We start from the raw sequence: 20,406 nt of genomic DNA on the forward strand, positions 1-20,406 counted from the left end.
CGGCCACCGCATGCACCCTTACATACACGCCCCGCACGGCCACCGCACGCACCCTTACACGCGCGCCCCGCACGGCCACCGCACGCACCCTTACACACCCGCCCCGCACGGCCACCGCACGCACCTTTACAGGCCCGCCCTGCACGGCCACTGCACGCACCCTTACACACGCGCCCCACACGGCCACCTCACACACCCTTAAACACGCGCCCCACACGGCCACCTCACGCACCCTTACACGCCCGCCCCGCACGGCCACCGCACGCACCCTTACACGCACCCCGCACGGCCACCGCACGCACCCTTACACACGCGCCCCGCACGGCCACCGCACGCACCCTTACACACGTGCCCCGCACGGCCACCGCACGCACCCTTACACACGCGCCCCGCACGGCCACCGCACGCACCCTTACACACGCGCCCCGCATGGCCACCGCACGCACCCTTACATGCCCGCCCTGCACGGTCACTGCACACACCCTTACACACGCGCCCCGCATGGCTACCGCACACACCGTTACACACGCGCCCTGCACGGCCACCGCACGCACCCTTACACGCCCGCCCTGCACAGTCACCGCACACACCCTTAAACACGCGCCCCGCACAGCCACCTCACGCACCCTTACACGCCTGCCCCACACGCACCCTTTCACAGCTGCCCTGCATGGCCACAGCACACACCCTTACACGCGCCCTGCGTGGGCATCGCACACACCCTTACACACGCGCCCTGCACGGCCACAGCATGCACCCTTACACGCCCGCCCTGCACAGCCACCGCACACACCCCAACACACTCCCCCTGCACAGCCACAGCACACACCCTTACACACCTGCCCTGCACGGCCACAACACCGACTCTTTACACATCCTCCTTGCACGGCCACAACACCCAGGGTGGGAGGAGAAGAGCACTTTGCCTGTAGCCTTTTTTAGCTCTTTTGCTCCCCAATCAATGTGTAGCCCCCCCAAGTTACGTGCAGTGCTGGGAAGCCCAGAAACCCTGCCCAGTGCCGGCCTCGCAGAGTAGGATCCTGGGGCGGGGGGACCGCGGGACACGCTGACGGGCGAAGGGGTGAGATTGGCAGAGCAGCCCCGGCCTCTCTCCAGCCTTCACTCAGCAGATCCACCTCTTACCCCATCTGCCCCAGCCGACACCCGGGACCCCTCCAGGTCAGGGAGCCTAGCAGGAACTCACAAGAGAGCCCCAGCTGAACACCGACTGGACTGTGGAAAGGCAGTGCTGTGTAATGGTCAGAGCAAGGGTGGCCCTGCGCTGGGTGACCCCGATGTCTCAATCCATGCCTCAGTTTCCCCCCATAAAACTGAGCAGGGGCTGTGCCCTTTTCCCAAGCTTCTAGGGGCATTTACCGCTTTGAAGGCCCCCTAGACAGTGACCAAAGACCCCCTCCGCCTCGCCTGGCCAGCGCACGAGGCTCCCCTCCCTTCCACTGCTCTGCGGCAGTCCCGCTCACCTTGCCCGAGCTGCGGATGCCTTTTAACATGCACAGGAAGATAACGATCCAGGCGACCATCAAACATATTGCGAGCGGCCACCTCACCGGGCCCGGGTCGTCGAGGCCAGAGCTGTGTGTGACCCCCAGCACCTGCTCGCTGCAGGGCACAACACCACGTTAGGGAGGCAGGGAACACAGAGCTGCCTCCCTCCTGCGGGGTCACCGCAGTGCGGGGGCTATGAAGCGGGTGTTAAAACCTGCCGCCGTGCCCTCTACCAGATCCCTCTGCCTCCTGCGGCGGCAACAGCTTCCCACCTACCGCAGCCCCTTCCTGCCCACCACACAGATCTACACTGGGTGTGTGGCCAGCACCTAGTCTTGAGCAGCTTGGGGCAGGGATCTGGCCCCTGTGTGAGCTGCTGAGGACGATGCTGACAGCACAGCGACATGGCAGTATTGCAGGGGAAGCTTCCTCTAAACTCAGCCAGGAGAGGCGTGTATGGCTGCAACCCTGTGCCCCTGCAAATCTCTCCTGGCCAGGGGCTATTCTCTCATGCTTCATGTGTCCTGTGGCAGTGAGTTCCACAGCTCCACACAGGGATTCCCTTGGTGCAACTGTTTCCTGCCATGAAGTCCTTCCTGGCCCTTATCTGAGCACCTCGCTGGCTGTGGCGCCCCCTGCTGCCGAGAGCGTGGCTGGCAGAGGCAGCCGCTCAGTGAACGGAGATGGGGAAGGCTCCCCACCGATTCAGTTTGAGCTCCCGCAGGAGTGCACGGGCGAGCTCCAGGCAGGCTGGGAAGGGCAGTGAGTCAGTCTCAGACATACAGACCGTAAGGCGCCCACTCACTTCCAGAAGGCCTCGCTGGCACTGAACCGACTGGAGTTCCCTGAGGTGTTCTGCAAGACATAGGGCAGGCTGGTCACCAGCTCCGCCACGCTGCAGCAGCAGCCCCCAGCTAGCTTCCTCTCCCTGCTCCTGCTGCCAGCAGCCCCCACGAGGGCATCGCCGAGGCCTGCTTGCAGCTGCTGCACCCGCGGGGCCTCTGATCAGGCCCAGTGTTCGCTAATGGGCACCTCTTGGTTTGGCCTCCACCCTGCCCATCACAGCCTGCTCCTTCTCTTCCCCGACCTGCCCCAGGGCTGGGCGTTGGTGGGGCCCGCCAGGCCAGAGACCCCCACTGGGCAGGTGAGGAACAGGGCTGAGCAGCTCCATCGCCTTGGCAACCAGAAAGACGGCAGCCAGGCACCCAGGGAGGGAGGGTCTAAGGGACGCGCTCGGGGTGACCTTCACGTCCCCAAACGGCCACACTGTGTGCGGCAGCATCCTCGCACCATCGCTGGCCAGCCCTGCCCTGCAGCCGGCACCCCGGACCCAGCCGCCTTGCATGCCAAGGCCCTGGTTCCCCGCCTCGCCACCCCCGCAGCGTGCTGGAAGAGTGCCATGCCCAGCTGCCCCTCGGAGGGGGAGAAGCCAGCCCGCCCCGGCAGGAAGGAGGCAGACCTGGCAGAGGGGGGCGTTGCGGGGGGCAGCGCAGGACCAGGGCAGGGGGCTCTGGAAGGACATGCCCAGGTAGTAGAAGGTCCAGGCGATGATGACGTTGTAGTAGAGCGACACCAGCGAGGAGACGAGCAGCATGCCCACGCCGATCCCTGCGGGGCGGGGAGGGAGAAAGGTGCAGAGGCGTCGAACCTGACCCTGCAGATGCGCCGCCTCGTAACTGCGCGAGCGCCTCCAGGCTCCGGGCGTTCCCCCTGCGCTCGGTGCTGCGTGTGCGCTGGAGAGACCTGCCCGCTGCCCCAGGCGCGCCCACTTCCATCCTGCGACACCGGGGAGATCAGACAGGCAAGGGCCACGGGTCTGGCCTGCGCCGATGATCACGAGGGGCACGGGGCCCTGGCGGTTCCACACTACCAGCGACGGGAGACAGCACACGCAGCAGGGAGCACGACTTACACCCAGGCCCGGCCCTGCTGGGCTAGGCACCGGCCGGACACGGCACAGCAGGCCGAAGGCTGCCGAGAGGCGGCGTAACTGGAGCCCCGGGGGGAGGGGGAGGCAGACGGGCAGCGTAGCGGATCTCGCGGTGACGGGCCGGCGCTGGCGTGGGAGGCTGGGGGAAGACGGGGCTTTCTGATCCGAACACAACACCGCGAGGCTCGCCGCTGTCCCTGACACAGAGCCAACAACTTGCAGCATGCGGGCGCTGGGGGAGGCCCGCCCGGGAGCTCCGGTGCCCCCCCAGTTCTCTCCAGTGAGTCTGCAGGCCCAGTGACGGGGCAGGGCGTCTCACAGCCGGATCCCTCTCGTCAGGGGGCTCAGCCCACCAGCCCTTTTCTTTCTCCATCCCCCTAAGGCTGGCGCCTTTACCCCCATCCACACCCTCCCCTCCTGACCCACTCCCGGCAGAGCAGGTGGGCCCTGCACTCTGGACGAGGGGCAGCCCAGCAGCCTGTTCTGAGCTCCGCTCGCCCCCATTGCCACTGACATATCCGGCGCATTACAGGCAGGCGGGCTGCAGGGTCCCAGGCCAGAGGGGGAAGCTGTAGGGCTGAACCCCAGGAGGGGAGCAGAGGGAGCCGGGGACACACCCAGCTGAGCTCAGCACCTTCCCTAACACCCCCACACCGACTGTCCTGGGGCCGGCGCAGGGACCTGCTGCTTGAAAGCGGAGGCCCGGTGGGTTTGGCTGGTCTAGGACGGTGGCTGACGGAGGAGAGGCTTGAGGGAGGGCTAAGCCTTAGGGCAGCCTCCTGGTAAAGCTCCCCCTCCCGGCAGGGGCTGTAGGGTCTGGCGGAGGCGGGCTGGGGAGTCGACAATCTGGCCGAGTGCGATCGCCCTGCGGGCTGAGCCGGAGACCCGGAGCCCTTGGCAGCCACTCGAGCAGGAAGGAGGCTCTGGCGGCTCATGGCCAGGCCAGGAAGCTGCTCCCAGTCCTGTCAGACCAGGTCCCAGAGCCTGACGTTGCCAGCTGCCCACGGCCCTGTGGATTTCAGTGGGAGCTGCCGGGCCGGGTACGGCTCGGTAGGGCTGCCAGATGGTTTCAACAAAAATACCGGACACACGTGACCTGACCTCACAATCGACAGTCCATCGTCCTGAGAAAACACCCGACAGTTCCATTTACTCCGTGTGTTTCCCGAACAGGCAGCTCCAATACTAGACTGTCCGGTTCAAAACCGGACACCCGGCAGCCCTACGCCTAGGAGGCCAGGCCGGGCCGGGCCGGGAGATGGAGACGACAGAGATGCTCCCACCAGGGGACTCCTGAGAGCAGATTCTTAGTGCTTTGAAATCCTCCAGGGAGCGGGTGCGGGGGGGTTGTGATGTGGCCCATGGGGAGGGCGCTGGCTTGGCAGAGCAGCTGGAGGCATTTCCGCGCACCCCGCAGACACAGCTGGGGGAGTGGATGAACCTAGCCCAGGCCCGGAAGGGGAGACCAGGCCGAGAGCAAGCCAAGGACCTTGGTGCCAGAGGGAGATGGCGTGTCTAGGGGCCAGCCGTGGCGGGGGGAGGCGAGACGTACAGTGGCCGGCTCTCCACACAGGGCAGCGGGCCGCTGGGCCAGGCACAGACTCACCTTTCAGCAGCGGGCAGCACTTCCAGACGGTGATGGGCCCCGCGGCGCCGTACTGGCCGAGGCTCAGCTCCAGCAGGAAGAGGGGCAGGCCGGTGAAGAGCAGCATGACGAAGTACGGGATCAGGAACACCCCTGGGGAGGAGCCAACAGCCTCGGTGAGCAAGACGCTGGGTTGGGACCAGGCAAGAACTCAGGGGCTCAGCCACAGCCGGGCGGGGCAGTACCAGCACGTGCCTCTGCTGTGGTGATTGCCAGGCAGCGCCCAGGCTCCCTGTGGGGCGAGCGGGACAGCTCCTCTCTTGTAGGCAGAGAGGCGGCAGAGCAGAGACCGTGCTGCCCAGGAGCTCGCAGCTGGCGGGAGCGCCGGGGCCGGAGCAGAACACCTGCCCGCCAGCTGGTGGCTGGGAAACCCGGAGCAGAGGCGACACATTCAGCCCAGCTGCTGGCAGCCTCAGCACAGGGCACCTTCCTGCTTTGCCCCTCCATCAGGAAGGTGCTGGGGAATCGCGTGTCGGGTTTGAGAGGCCGAGGCGTGCGGCAGAGCGAGCTCTGAGCCCGCTGAACACCAGCCATCCGGCCCCACCTTGCTGCTTCCGGCAGAGCCCCCGGCACTGACGACTAGAGCACTTTCCCTGCCATCGAGAAAGGATCCTGTTGGGGAATGAAAGGCAGCCTGACAGCGCAACATGAAACCCCACCCACACAGGGGCTCTGCTTCCAAAATCCCAGCACTCACGTAACATCACCTTACCCGTTCTAACTACCGCCAGCACCCCTCCTGCACGGTAGGTCAGCATCTCATTTTACTAATGGGTAAACTGAGGCACAGAGAAGGAAGAGATGGCTCTGGCAGCCAACAGCAGAGCTGGGATTAGCACACATATAAAAATAAACCCTTTTCCGGAAGATCCCTTATTCCTCTTTAAAATCAGGAATAAGGGATCTTCGATTTTAGCCACAGCCTTCGATTTTAGATGCTAAAGGATTGGCTCAGCGTGATTGTGGGTGAGGTCCAGAGGGTAAATTGACCTGGGATCTGTGGCTGGTTTCTTGGAACCAGACAGAACTTGTTCAGGGTGGGTGAGATTGGGTCCTAAAACCCCTCTCCTGGGGGCAGGCCCGGGGCTGTTTGGGGCACGGAGAGCGCTGGAGTGTCGGAGGGGTTTTGCTCGTGAGGCTTCAGGCTGGCCAGGCAGGCAGCAGAAGCGCTCTGCGCGACTAGTTTGTGGCCTACCTGGGAAGGGCCGCCAGTCCGGGGCTGTAAGGAGCCCCGAATTTGAGCAATTTGCCCTGAGCGGACGCCCTCAGCTGTGCCCAGACCGGCCCGGTCTATCACAGCCGTTCTACATGGCAAAGCAGAGACTTTGTCCCCAAACAGGATCCTTTCCGTCGAACATGTCACCTGGGTGAGGGAACGCTCCTCTGTCAGCTCTGGAGCTGGCCCACCCTGTCACTGGACACCGGGTATTTCCCACGGATGAAGGAACATGAGGGGGGAGGTGGAGAAGACCTTTGCAAAGCTGAGCGACCACCGTGCGATTCCAGACTGAGCAGCAACCCTCGAAACACGGCACCGCTCCCTCTCCATGACCATCCCCAGGCCCGAAGTCGCCTGGCATGCGGCAGCCAGGCCCGCTCAGATCCCGGACAACAGGCCGGGCTCTGCTGCTTCCCTGCGAGAGGAATCTCCCCCTGGGCTTTAGCGACAGACACTTAATTGGCTGTCAGAGGGCGGCAAAACCCACAACCCACGGGGAGCTTTTCAAACCCAGGGGGCCTTTCCCGCCCTGGAAGCCAGAAATTCTCTGGACTTAAGTGAAGTCAGTTGTAGCTGGAATGGAAGGAGGGGACAGAGCTCTAGGCTCCTGCAGGGCTACCATTACAGTCTGCAGCCCGCAGCACAGACACTCACAGGCATCCGCTGAACCACTCCGGGGGCTTTAGGAAACCGAGGCCACGGCCGGGGTGCCCCAAGAGACCCAGGCCCTCACAGGCTCACCCAGGCTGCTACCACTAGTTCCTCTACTTGAGATGTGGGACAGGGGGAATTATTGCTACACACACGCGTGGGTCTGACACACTCCATCCCGGAGAAGACAGTGGCTCCCATAAACACCTGGCCACTCAATTCCCCTGCCCCCGGGTGGCCCATTCCAGCCAACTGCATAAGCAGCACTGCCAAGCCATCACGCTGACGACCCTTCAACCACCGACACTGCAGAGACGCGGGCAGGAGCAAGGTCCAGCCATGCTAATGATGTCCTGAAATGCGAGCACATGCGCCTGGTTCAATACGGAGCCCGAGTGCTGAAAACGCATCTGCCCGTACTGTGCACCGACCTACTTAGCTCCTGAAAGGCGCTAAGTCACCGACTTCGGACAGCCCGCAGGGACATCTTGTGGCGAACACGCATACCCAGCGTCGCAAGTTAAAATGAGGGTGGTGAATGGTTAACCGGGTAACCAGTAAGCAACACCCGTACCGGTTGTGGTGAACTGGAACGGCCCGCCCGCCACGTCAGAGCGGTTAACTGGTTGAACAGAACGTTTACCTGGTTAACTGGTTGAACGGGATTTGACACCCCTGGTTAAATAGGGATGCAAAGCACTTCCCCGTTGGTCCCGCCCACTTGGGCCGGTGAGGGGCGCCCGTGTTGCCGCGCAGACGGCAGCGGCATGGCTTCAAAGAGGAAGTCTGCCCAGAACGCGGCTCCCGGGAGAGCTCGAGCAAGAAGGATGCTCTCACGGTTCCATCTGCGCAGCGGTGAATGAAGCCACAGTGTCCCCCACAATAGGCCATTCATCTTGCCCTGGAAGACAGGGCCGCATGAGGACTGAGAGCTAGACCCCCGTCTATTCTTACCGCTAGCTCCCGTTCTTTGCTCCCCTCCCCGGCCCCTGCGGCCTCCTCTGGCGTGGAAATCTCCTGGCTTGGCTCACACCTCTCCTCTGGCTTCCCGTCCCCTTCGGCTTCCTCCCCACCGCCCCTTCCTGGCGCTGCGCCTGCCCTCAGGGCCCCCTAACGGCTGGCTCAGTTTTCACGCCCCTGGTACGGAGAGGGCTAACTCCCGTCTCCAGCCTCTAATGCACACGGGCAGGTAAGCACTGGGCTGCACATCTCTCCCAGGATCCAACAGCACAGACAGTAGCTGCATGACAGCACAGAATGGCCCTTCTCCACAACACTGCTGTTCCGAGGCACCCTGAAGGTCCCCCGGCCATCTCCCCGTCTAAGCCAGGCCCGGCACTGACCCTGCCTCCTGTTTAAGGCAGGAGGAGAGCTCAGCCCCAAGTTTCATGCAGGGAATCCGAACGAACGGTCTGCAACGTTACCGTAGCTGCGTTGGTCCCAGGATAGTAGAGAGAAGGCGGGGGGGGGGGGGGGGGGGGAAGGGGATACCTCTTAGTAGACCAACGTTGGCTGGAGAGAGAGGCAAGCTTTCCAGAGATACAGAGGAGAGCCGTGTGTGAGTGCAAAAGCTTCCCTCGCGCCAGCAGACGTGGGTCCGGTAAGAGATATTTCCTCCCCCTGTCATGGGCCTGTCTGTTCCAGACCCTGTTCTCCCTGGCAGTCACCGTGAGGAGCGGCCTTGCTAGCTGAAACCTACAGCTCTCAGGTGCACCAGGAAGGCTGGCTCAGACCCGATCCAGTGAGGGGACTGGTTCCAAGCTCCTCCCATGCCAGCCAGCCAGCCCTGGTTTCCCCTTCTGTGTGTGCATTGTGGAAGGGATTAGCCCTGCCCTGCAGGGACGCTTGCATCATGAGGTAAGGGCCAGAACCGCCCTTTCTTAGCGCTCCCCACGGGCACGGCTAATTGATGTGGCAGGATGGGCTGCTCCTTTTAAAGCCAGAGATGAGGTCAGGCAAGAACCCCACAGAGAGGCCTCAACACACGTTGGAACCTGTGTCAGGCTGATCCCAAGAGCAAATGTAACCACATTTGAACCTGGGACCTCTGGAACTTAGCATAGGAACCTCTACAGCTTGAGCTATAAAACCAGCTGGCTCACAGCTTAGGATGTAGAGCTCCCTTGTTCTTGTCTCTGGCTGTAAGCCACTCCATGGGACACTGAACCACATCTACTAGGCGTGTGGGTCACACAAACACGCGCTGGGAAACCTAGGCTGGTCAGACATGCCACAGAAGCAGCAAGTACAAATTAACTGCTCCCCCAGGGAGCCAAAACCCCGCTACTTGGAAACAGCTGAAAGATTCCAGCTTGGTGGGGCTGCCCCGGGGTAGCATCTGTGATGCCCTGGGCTCGCAGCACCTCTGATGTCTTGCTCTGGCACACATTGTACCACGGAGCATCGCTTTCTCAGCACAGACCCCGGATCGGCCTCGGCATGCTCCTTCCAGAGCCAGAGTTGAGCTCAGAGGCCTGATGCTAAGCCAGACAGCCTTGGCAACGCGTGCTACCTTTTTAATCCAAAGCTGCGCAAGACTCTGCTGATCTGGGGTTCCAATTAGGGCGGAGGAGAGATTGTCCTTGTTCATAAAATGAGTGGCCATGACCTCAAAACATCGCCTTCTGAAAGTCTGTAGATAGTCTGTCAGAAGAGAAGCCAGATATAGCCCCCCAGGACCAATACACTATAAGGCGGCGATAAGTAACCATCAACATGGATTTGTTAAGACCAAATTGTGTCAAACTACCCTAGTAGCTTTCTTTGACAGAGAGATAAGCCTTGTGGATGCGGGGCAGTGGCTAAGGCGGTGCACCTTGGCTTTAGTACAGTTTTTGGTAATGACCATCTCATAAGTAAATGAGGGAAATAAAGCCTAGACGGAGTTACTACATGGTGGGTGCAAAACTGGTTGGAAAACTATTTGTAGAGAGTCGTTAGCAGTGGTTCTCAGGCAAAGTGGAAGGGCATAACAAGCAGGGTTCTGCAGGGAGCAATTCTGAATCTGGGTCTGATCCATATCTTCGTCAGGGATTTAGATAACGGCATGGAGAGTCGCTTACACTGTTTAAGGGCAATGCCATGCTGGGAGGGGTTGTGAGTGCTTTGGACGATAGGGTTAACATTCAAAATGATCTGGACAGGCTAGAGAAAAGGTCTGAAGTAAATAGGATGACATTCAGTAGGAACAAAGGCAAAGTGCTCCATTTAGGAAGGAGCAATCAGTTGCATGCCTACAGAATGGGAAGTGACTGACTAGGAAGGGGTATAGTGGATCACACACTACATGTGAGTAAACAGTGTGAGCCTGCTGCAAAAAAAGCAAACATCATCCACAGGCGTGTGGTGGGCAAGACATAAGAAATCGTTCTTCCGCTCTACTCTGCGCTGATAAGGCCTCAGCTGAAGTAGTGTGTCCAGTGATGGGCGCTACCTTTCTGGAAAGATGTGGACAGATTCGAGAGAGCTCAGAGAAGAGCACAATGAATACAGGTCTAGCTCAAGGACTTAAAAGGTTATTACAAGGAGGAGGGTAAAACCATTCCCCTTGACCTCTGAGGCAAGGGCAAGAGGCTTAAACTGCAGCAAGGGCAGTTTAGGTGAGTGTTAGGAAAAACTTCCCACCCCGCTAGCGGAGGAACCGCCTAAGGAGGATGGGGAATCCGTCGTTGGAGACAAACACCTGTCAGGGATGGTCCAGGCTAGTTATTACTTAGACCTGCCTTGAGTTCAGGGGACTGGACCAGACACCCCCACTGAAGGGGCAGTTTCCTGTTCTCACCTGCTCCAGCCCAGCCCTGTCCGACAGACTCGCGCACTCACCTCCTCCGTTGCGGTAGCAGAGGTAGGGGAAGCGCCAGACGTTGCCCAGCCCCACGCAGTACCCGATGCAGGAGAGCAGGAACTCATACTTCCCACCCCACGTCTCTCGGGGCTGGCAGGGGGCCAGGTCCGGGGTTGTGGGCTGGATCTGGAAGGAAGGGTGCGGCTGGCTCCCGGAGGGCGGGTGGTCGGACGCCAGGGTGACGCCGTTCAGCTGGACCGGACTCCCCTGCATGGGAGGAGAAGGGGGACAGGAGTCAGAGGCCAGCCAAAGCTCATTTCGCCGGTGTGCCAGCGCGCACAGGCCCGTGTGCCCCAGAGGGTCTGGCAGCCCACAACCAGGTTCACAGCAACCCTGCCCCAGGCCGGCCTCTCTCCCGGAAGGCCCAAGCCAGCAGCCCTACCTCAGAGCCACTAGCCCCTGGTCCCAGGGCGACCGTTCAGCAAGTCCCTTAGCTCGGGACGCTGTGGGGAGGGATCAAGCCCCCATGCTGCCCTGCAGGGAGATGGGCACATGGGACCACAATGGGCTTGCCTATTTCTAATGGCTCTGAGCAGAGGCAACTGGCGAGGAGCCCCGTGACCCTCCTCCCAGTCCGGAGAACCCCCCTCCACCCCAGCTCTGCTTCTCCCCAGCCCAGCTCCGCCCCCACCTCTTCCTGCCATGGGGGCGGCCTGGGTGCCTAGCAGGGCTGGGGGGGGGGTCAGCGCCGGCAGCAGGGGTCCAACCGTTCCCCAGGTTCACAGCCGTGGGGCAAGGGGGCCCCAGCCCCATTGCTCCCCTGGCCGTGTCTCTCCGCTTCCCACCCAAGAGTACAGGGGTGGTCCCGGCCCTCCTCTGAGGGGTGCCCTGGAAGAGCAGAGTGAGCCGGGCCACAGCCCCCCCCCCCCCCCGCGCTAGTGAACATGGGCACCAGCCCTCTGCCTCACCCACGAGTCCCTTGGCCAGCTGCTGCCTGGCCTCTCCTGCCCCCTGCATGTTGCCCTGGGCTCTCCCTCAGCCCCAATGTCACCTTCAGCTTCACACCTGCGCTGCGGTACCAGCGGGTCCCCCCATCACCTCCTGTAAGGAGCTTTGCGCCAGTGTCTGCCTGCTCCCACCCGGGCACGCGGGATGGGAGGGAGCCTGGCGGCCGGGCACTAGTGACCCAAAGCCACACTGTCTATGGGACAAACTCCAGCCAGCTCACACTGCACCTGCCCAGAACCGCGCTCTCGGCCTCTGGCACGGAGGAGGAGGGTCGCTGGTGGGCAGCTGAGCCAGCTGGCACCTTGAGAGCGGGGCAGGGTGAAGCAAATATCAGGACAGGGCTTGATTGATTGGGAGGGAGGGAGGGAGGAGCAGGGGAAGGGCTGCAGGAACATGGCAGGTGAATGACTCCCGGGGCGCCATGCGGCTGCCAGCGGTGCTGGTGTGAGCGGGGCCGTTAGCCGCCGAGCGCTGGGTTCCTCAGCTCCACCGACGTCAGGGCCAGCTAGCAGCAGCACTGCATGGGGGTGGATCCAGGTGAGCTCTCGACACCCCCCAGCCCAGGACTCAGGATAGTCCGGGTGCTCCTGGCGGAAGCCAGAGTCACTGGGAGCCAGCAGCAGGGGCAGAGGGTGTCAGGAAGCAGGGCACCGGCTCAGGCGCTACACCGAGAACAGGCCATCGCCCGCAGAGAGGGAGCTGTACAACTCAAGGCCGAGCCAGCAGGCAGACCCAGGCGCTGCATTGTCTGAGCTCCGACCACAAGCCCTTTGCAGCCCCAGCACAAGGGAGATCCATCCTGAGGGGGGCCTCTGGGCACCTCTGCAATACAAACCTGGCCGTCTGAGCTGGCTCTAAACCTGGGCACAATTCTTACCCCCTCCCCCCTCTATCCTAAGAGATGTTTTCAACTTCACTTCCACCCCGGCGCCCTCAGAAGCACCCTGGATGAGTAACAGCAGCAAAGCAACCCTCCCGTTGCTCAATTCTATGTCGCCAGCTGCCTGCTGGTGGCTCTCCGGCCTCTGAGGCCACCTCCAAGTCGCACCCGCCTCCAGAAAACAAGTGGCAAAATACCACAGGGCTGTGCCGTGTCTCTGTGCTCACAGGCCGTTTCCCGTGAGTTGTTCGTTCTGTCCTGGCACGGAAGAGGTATTGCATGGGCCGCAGCAGCACAACTTCCCCCACCCTGCCCTAGCTCCACTTCAGTCCCTGGGCCTCTCCTGGAGCTGCCAATGGGAGGGGATCGGTCCGACCCAGGGGCTGGAGGGTAGATTTTTGGATGCAGAAGCCCCGTCCTCGCGCCAACCAGAGACCCAGACTGGCAGCCACATTTCATGTAGGACTCTGGGCACCCAACCAGGTATTTGCATACCAAAAAAGGCTGTGCTAGCGGTCGCAGTGGCGTTACGGAGGGGCCGGCCAGTTTAACGGAAAAAAAATGAACTGAGACAGGAGCAGGGAATCTTTTTTGGGTCGGGGGCCACTGACCCACAGAAAAATCAGTTGGGGGCCGCACCCAAGTGAGAAGCAAAACCAAAACACCTCACTGAGGTGGCCTCCGCCTGAGGAGACATTCCCCAAGTATGGGGGGCCCACGCTAGTGGATTTTGTGTGCTCCAGCCACATGGGGAATGGCACGGTGGCTGGCGCACCACTGCAAACTCCCCGATGCTGGGGGAGAGCCCTGAGTCTCGAGGGACAGATCCAAGCAAGCGTATTCATTGCTCCCAGGCTGGCACCAGTGCCCCCTGCAAGCTGGGTGCCTCTGCGGCCGCTCGGGACACATTCCAATGCCGCCCCACTGATTAGCAGAGTGCCCACAGATAGGTCGTGTGTCTGTATTGGTGGTGCACAATCACAGGTCTCAGTGCGCACACAACAATGTATTCTGCACATGGATGGCAACGCTTAGAGGGAACATTGCTGTCCGTTGGCTGGCACTCTGTGTTTCACAGTGTTCTTATGCAGTTATCTCAATTCCATAGCTATCATCTGGGTGTATAGCAAACATGCCAGGGCCGGTTGAGCCACCGCCCTCGGGTAATGTTGCTTGGGACCGCCCAGCAAAACCTTGATCCTTCCCGCTCCGTTCAGTGGGAGGCCTGCCCTGAGTCACAGGTAGGCACTACGATGGGCCGTACCTCTGGCAAGAGCACTGAAGGGGCAGGGAAGGGACATGGGAGATCAGAGAGTTGCCATGAATCACAGTAACAGGGGCCGGGTGCATGGAGAAAGGGGATAGGAGCAGGAGTTTGTCATTCTGTGTCCCAGCCCCATTTCCAGGAGGAGAGTGGGGTTGAGTGGCATGGTGCCCCCCTACAGGTGGTTTCACTGTCTGTGACGGGACCAGTGCTGATGACAGGACACTGCTGCTTTTCTCTCTGCTGCAGCATCATGAGAACAGACACCAGAAACCTAAAAGCGTAGCCACACCCCAGCGTCACCTGCAGCCCCTTCAGGCAAGCCAGCTTTTCACAACGAACGCCATGGCAGGGTCCCGTGGAAACCCAGCCGCACAGAACCAAAAGGCACAGGAGGGCAACTCTGAACAGGAGACCCCATCTGCCTCCTGTCCTCTCTGGACCCTACGCTGCTAACTCACTTCTCCCACAAAGCCCACACTGCCACGCACTTAGTCACATGAGGACTGCAAAGGCAGGAAGGGGAAGAGAGCTCGGTCTATTTCAGTCTCCCCACACAGACTCCCTGGCAGCCACAAACATCTGTCACATCTGCGCTGCGGCCTCAGCATGCTGGCCACGGTGCATCGATTGGATCAGGTGAACGGCAAAGGCACCAAGCACAGTCTTTCCTGCATGCATGCAGCAAAGTCAGACTGAGCGAGAGAACGGTGCATTTCACTTGGATCAAAAGGGAGCACTGCATGCTGGGACTTAATACTCTCCCCAGGTATCACCCTCCTCCCCCATGTTAAAGAAGAAGGCAGGTGCAAAGTGTTTCATTTCCTTTATTAGGTCAAACTTTTATGCACCTGGCAAGCTGTCAGCATCACCACATGGGTCATGAGAAGTGAGCGAAATCCCGTTCCAGACAAGGGATGGCAAGATCTGGGTAGGATTTATGGTCTATGAGTTTTTACACTCCTCTGTGGGTGGGTTGTGATTCTAAACTGCCATAGAACCAGACGCACAAAATTAGAACAGCCACCCTACAGCTATGCTCCAAAGATTATACGTTGTCTGACGCAAGCCCTTGGATCTTGGATCCTTTGTAACCATATGCAATCTGTACTATTTTAAAGGTGCTTCAGGGGTTAAATATATACACACACAAATTACGGGCCAGATTTCAATCTCAGTCACTCCAGTGGAAACCCACAGTCACTCCAAATAGAGTCATCACTCCAAATCTACCTGCGTAACCAAGATCGGAATCTGTAGCCACACGCCACAGGCTAACAGGGATGCGGGGTACAGGCCTATTTATGGCAGGAATTGCAACAGCACGGGGAGGTAAGTACAAATCACCGGTTCTGCACCTCTGAGCGGCATGGCTTGGGATGAGAGTCTGTCAGCTCTAGGTCACCAGTTCAAGCCAAGTCTGCGGGAGGAGAAACTGCAAAGTTTGGTGCTCAGGTGAATGTAGCTATGTGGGTGGGATGTCTCAGACATATACCCAGATCTCAACAGGGGGGCTACGTCTAGACTGGGAGGATTTTTCACAAATGCTTTTAATGGAAAAGTTTTCCATTAAAAGCATTTGTGGAAAAGAGCATCTAGATCGGCACAGACGCTTTTCCGCAAAAGCACTTTTTGTGGAAAAGCGTCCGTGGCCAATCTAGACGCGATTTTGCGCAAAAAAGCCCCAATCGCCATTTTCGCCATCGGGGCTTTTTTGCGCAAAACAAATCTGAGCTGTCTATGCTGGTCCTTTTGCGCAAAAGGACTTTTGCCCGAACGGGAGCAGCACAGCATTTCCGCAAGGAGCACTGATTTCTTACATGAGATCGTCAGTGTTCTTGCAGAAATTCAAGCGGCCAGTGTAGACAGCTGGCAAGTTTTTCCGCAAAAGCACCTGCTTTTGCGGAAAAACTTGCCAGTCTAGACACAGCCAGGGTGATCCCAGCTGAATGGGGCCTGCAAAGCTCCCCTTTCCCTACTTCCAAGTCATGATTTTGGTGCAGGGGCTAGGGAGAAACCTGCCAGCCTGGGGATAATCAGAGAATCACAGCGCCATCCCCAGGCACCTAGAGAGGGAGAGAGAAAGCGTCCTAGCCCGATGCCTGCTATACTCACCGGCATCACTGTTGCAGGCATTTCCTGCTCCGGGAAGTCACTCTGCCTTACACCCTCGGTGGACCATTGTTCAGGGAACAGCCTCATTCCAAGACGGGGCTGAAGGAAAGGAACCAGCAGAGGAAGAACCTCCTACAGCCTAAGCCCGGGCAAAGGAGGAAGAGATACAGACATCATTAGGGAACTGTAGCCCATATCGCTCTTACCTGAGGGCCAGGTGAAGCCCCGCCCCATAGCCTCACATGTCACCTGTGATTCTTCCCAGTAACCACAACCCACCCTCCGGCAGGCAAGGCAGCACTTGGGAAGTTTAAAGAGACACCACCCTTTTCTGTGCAGGCACAGAAACAAGGAAGATGACACCCAGCAGGAGGCTGAATTGCTGTTGTAGCCTGGGAAGATTTTAAGGAGCGGGGTGCTTTGCAGAAATGTAGAGACAGGGTCCCCACCCCGTGGTCCTTCACCCAAGTGACTGGCCTCCTGGCTATGTCAGGAGAGGTGAGCTATTCCTAAATCGCCTGCTCACAACAGTTCAGGTCTCAGGGAGCTCTCTGAAACGGTTTACAGCTTTAAGGCTGACTTAAGCCTGGGCAGAAGCTCTCAGGCAGAATTTATTTAGCTGCCCAACAGGTACTGCTATTCTTATCTCCAGAGCCAAGGAATGTGTCTCAAAGTCCTTTATAATGACCTCACACGAAGCTTCCCTTGCCTTTGAGATACATACTGATGTCACCAAAAACACTGTCTTAAAAGAACATTGAGAATCTCATGGATAAATAATATATGCATGCTCAAAAGTCCACGAAAGACACAGTGAATGAGGGTGGTGTCCTAAAAGGCCATTGCTTAACCCACTGCTCTTTACAAGGCTGTAGAAAACAGTGTGCACTGTATACAGGGAAATAACACATGTTCAAGTATTTGTCAACTGTATCAAACATTTTCTACTTTGGGGTATCTCCATGCAACCTGAACTTGCATTTTTAGAATTCAATTTTTAGTTTGTATTAATTTAAATGGATAGTACTAATGTTTAGTTTTAAACATCTAAAATGTGTCTGTATTTACATCTTGACCACTGTGGAAAGTTATAAGGAGGATATCAGACAGCAGTTATTGAATGACAGTAGCAGAGATTTAAAAAGTTAAAACCTCTGTAACTCTGACACACTGACAACACACATCAACATATACAAATTAAATATCCTTAAATCAAACTCTACTAAAGTTCTCAAGCAGAACGAGGAGTAACGGTAGCTTGGAATAGGAAGCCTAATCCGAACTACCTAGTCCGTGCCGGGCGGCACGGAGTCCGCACTAGCGGACATTTAAAAATGGCGGCGCCTGGCAATATGCAAATGAAGCCCGGGAAATTCAAATCCCGGGCTTCATTTGCAACTCCGGTTGCCTACATTACCACCCTAATTCGAACTAGGGTGGTAGTGTAGAGACACCCACAAAGTCCACAGGAAGGAGGTCCAAAAATCACTGCGGGTTGGAACCTCTCTAGTTTGGCACTCTCTGGTCTGATAACATCCGTGGTCTGCCATGATTTTAGTTAGCCAGATGCCCACTTATCATGGGCATGTATCCGTGGTCCCATAAAGTTTGTTTATAGCCACCAGTCCTGGCTCTCAGTGTTCTGTGCTGTTAATTAGCTCTACTTTACCCCTATATGTCCAGAAAGCAGTGGAAGTGTTGGTAACACTGCTAGACAATATTGACTTTCCGTGGTTCGGCACATTCTCTGGTTCAGCACCAGTCAGGTACTGAGGGTGCCGGGCTAGAGAGGTTCAACCTGTACAACTACAGAACTCTCCTCATTGTGTCCTTCATAGGATAGGCAGTGAATGAGATAAGAGCTACTGGGTGAGACCTGCACTGCAAGCTGCACATCCTCCTAGCCACTTGGGTATTATGTATACACCCAGATAGGCAGGCATAAAAGGTTCCATGAAGGAGACATGGCATGCATTGAATGAGGTACATTGCCCATGCACACCACATCAACTGTCCATTAAGAAAACCCCACCTTTTTAAAATGTACACTTCTCTGCACGTGACTATGCACAACTTTAATCAACTGTGCGAGGCCTGGTGTATGCTTACAAGGCACACTACAGTCACCTACCTGCATTCCAAATGCTGGAGCTACTGAAATGCTGCAGGGCAGAGCTACACTAGAGAGTAGAGCATGAGGTGGCCATGGGAAAGCAGATGGCACTGCAGAACAGGTCTGATTACATCCATCAATTATTTGTTGTCTCTCCTCTTCTCTCATTTTTTTTCCTGTTGAAGTAAAATGGAAACAAAGTTTAGAATAAAAATTGAGAAGTCCTGGGCCTCAGCTCCTGACAGCTTCTGCTCTCTCTGGGTTGATGCAGTGACCCCAAAGATTTGCTTGCTGGTGCAAATGCAAATTAGAAATAAATCTCACATTTTGAACAGTGGGAGTGATTAACCACCAGAACAAACTACCTTTGGAAATGATGGATTCCCCATCTCTTGATGTCTCCACATCTCATTGCAACTCTCATTTTTGTATAGTGTTAGCTTTTCTCTTTGAGTTTTAATTTTTTATTTTAATTCCCTCAGCACAAATGAATTTCTGGATTGTTTTTCATTTTGAATCAGTGACCTCTAGTGATTGGTTTGGTTAATTACAAGAGTATTATAATGTTTCATTCTCAGAGGCGCTGAGCAGCTGCAATGCCAGCTGAAGTCAAAGAGAGCCGCAGGTGCTCAGCACCTCTGGAAAGCTGGTCCCTATCCTCTAGATCATGGGTTCCCAAACTGGGGGGGGCATGAAGAAATTCTGGGGGGGAGGGGCGAGGCGACCAAGCCTCCCCCATTAGCCTCCCTCCCAAGTTTTGCTGCTATTTTTGTTTTTTGGTCCCAGTCCAGTCATTTCCTTTTTTTTTCCTCAACAAGTTTTGCTGCTATTGGGGGTGGGGAGGGAGGGCGTGAGGGTTTCTCAAAAATCCAAAAGGGGGCATGAAGCCGAAAAGAAGTTTGGGAACCACTGCTCTAGATGCATGCAGAGCAGATAAAACCTCAGATATTTATTAAGGCTTGGAAGGCCAGGATTTTAATTAGTAAATGTTGGTAAGCGTCAATTTCACCATACAGGCACAAATTGATTAAACAAGTTACAAATAGGTAAAGTCTGAAAAATACTGCTTGAAAATTTAGTAGAACTTGACTGCAGGATAGCTACTTTGTATACTTTGACGTGTTGTTGACAATTTGTATTCAACTATAAAGCTGTAACTTTTGAATCTCAATATCTATTATCATTAAATAGCTACCACCCTCCCCCCATTGTTTGATGACCACATAGTTTTCATATTTAAATGGATAAAAAAGCTGAACCCCATAGTGTTGTCTGTCTGCTAAAATTAAACGGATAAACATAAAAACGCTTAAAATTTAAACATTAAAACTGTATTTAAAAAAATCAAATTCTGCCAAAGTCTAGTTATTATGGTCTTGTACAGTAAAGTCTCTGGAACTCATTTTATTTGAGGGTTGAGCCACAGTGCCAGGATTTCAAACAGTGACCTCACAGAACATGGGTGTTTCAAAGCCAAGTTTTAACCCTTTTAGCTATTGTCTTCTCTAGCCTATGGGTAGCCCAGGGTTTGCCTGCGTTATACTTACAGCACTTCCCACAGAAATGAATGCCCTGGAAGAATAATCACTGCATCACTAGTAGGGGATGAAGGTGCTGCATTATGCTCATTGTGAGACAGGACATGTAAGGATATCTCAAGGGAGGGGGAGGGGAAACACTGATAATGCAGAACATGGAAAAGGGATTGATTCTGTTTTCAGTACAAGTAGGACCTCTGCCCCCTCCGAGTTAAAGTCTCCAGGGGAGGCAAGGAGCCAGCAGAGTACTGCAGGTTCAGCAGCATCTCCACCCGCTGGGAAAAGCCACAGGCCAGGAGTAGCAACAACAGTGTTGGGTGTGACACACGGTTCCGCCAACCTCGCAATCTGAAAGAGCTTATGACTCGTTAACTTTCAGTCTCTTGCTCAAAAATGTGGTGGGACTCTAGTGCTGGTGAAAAGTGCCAGCCTGGCAGCCTCTGGAGAGAAACAGCCTTTTCTCATCCACAGCTTCTCCAGTACCATCCCTGCCTGGGCAGAAGCAGTGAGGAGGTAGCTTTAGTCTTCAGCAGAGCAATTGGTGGTTTCTATCATGTAAATGCCTGAATGTTTGGGACTGGATTGAGACCATCACCTCCTTTTGACAAAACCAATTATCAGACAATAACTACCATTGGAACAGGACTATGAAGGGTGATATAGCCATGAAAGGCTCTGGATCTTATCAAATCTCTGGCTCCTGCCAGTCACTCATCTCTCTGCTCTTGTTTTTATCTCTCTTCCACACCACAC

The 20,406-nt window shown here is 56.8% G+C and overlaps 1 protein-coding gene across 1 annotated transcript in view; it reads right to left on the minus strand.

Annotated features, from left to right (window-relative positions):
- Nucleotides 1-18,285, minus strand: part of LOC102463239 (sodium-dependent proline transporter-like) — a 28,357-nt gene extending 10,072 nt beyond the window's left edge. The window contains 9 exon segments of the mRNA XM_075919697.1: nt 1,482-1,620; nt 2,312-2,361; nt 2,966-3,114; nt 5,043-5,174; nt 10,774-11,002; nt 16,003-16,100; nt 16,103-16,141; nt 18,134-18,163; nt 18,166-18,285. Coding sequence (XP_075775812.1) covers nt 1,482-1,620; nt 2,312-2,361; nt 2,966-3,114; nt 5,043-5,174; nt 10,774-11,002; nt 16,003-16,100; nt 16,103-16,141; nt 18,134-18,163; nt 18,166-18,283 — 984 coding nt within the window. The 5' untranslated portion in view covers nt 18,284-18,285.
- Between the last annotated feature and the right edge of the window lie 2,121 nt (nt 18,286-20,406).

The sequence above is a fragment of the Pelodiscus sinensis genome, chromosome 1 (genome assembly GCF_049634645.1).
Source record: "Pelodiscus sinensis isolate JC-2024 chromosome 1, ASM4963464v1, whole genome shotgun sequence".
Lineage (NCBI taxonomy): Eukaryota > Metazoa > Chordata > Testudines > Trionychidae > Pelodiscus > Pelodiscus sinensis.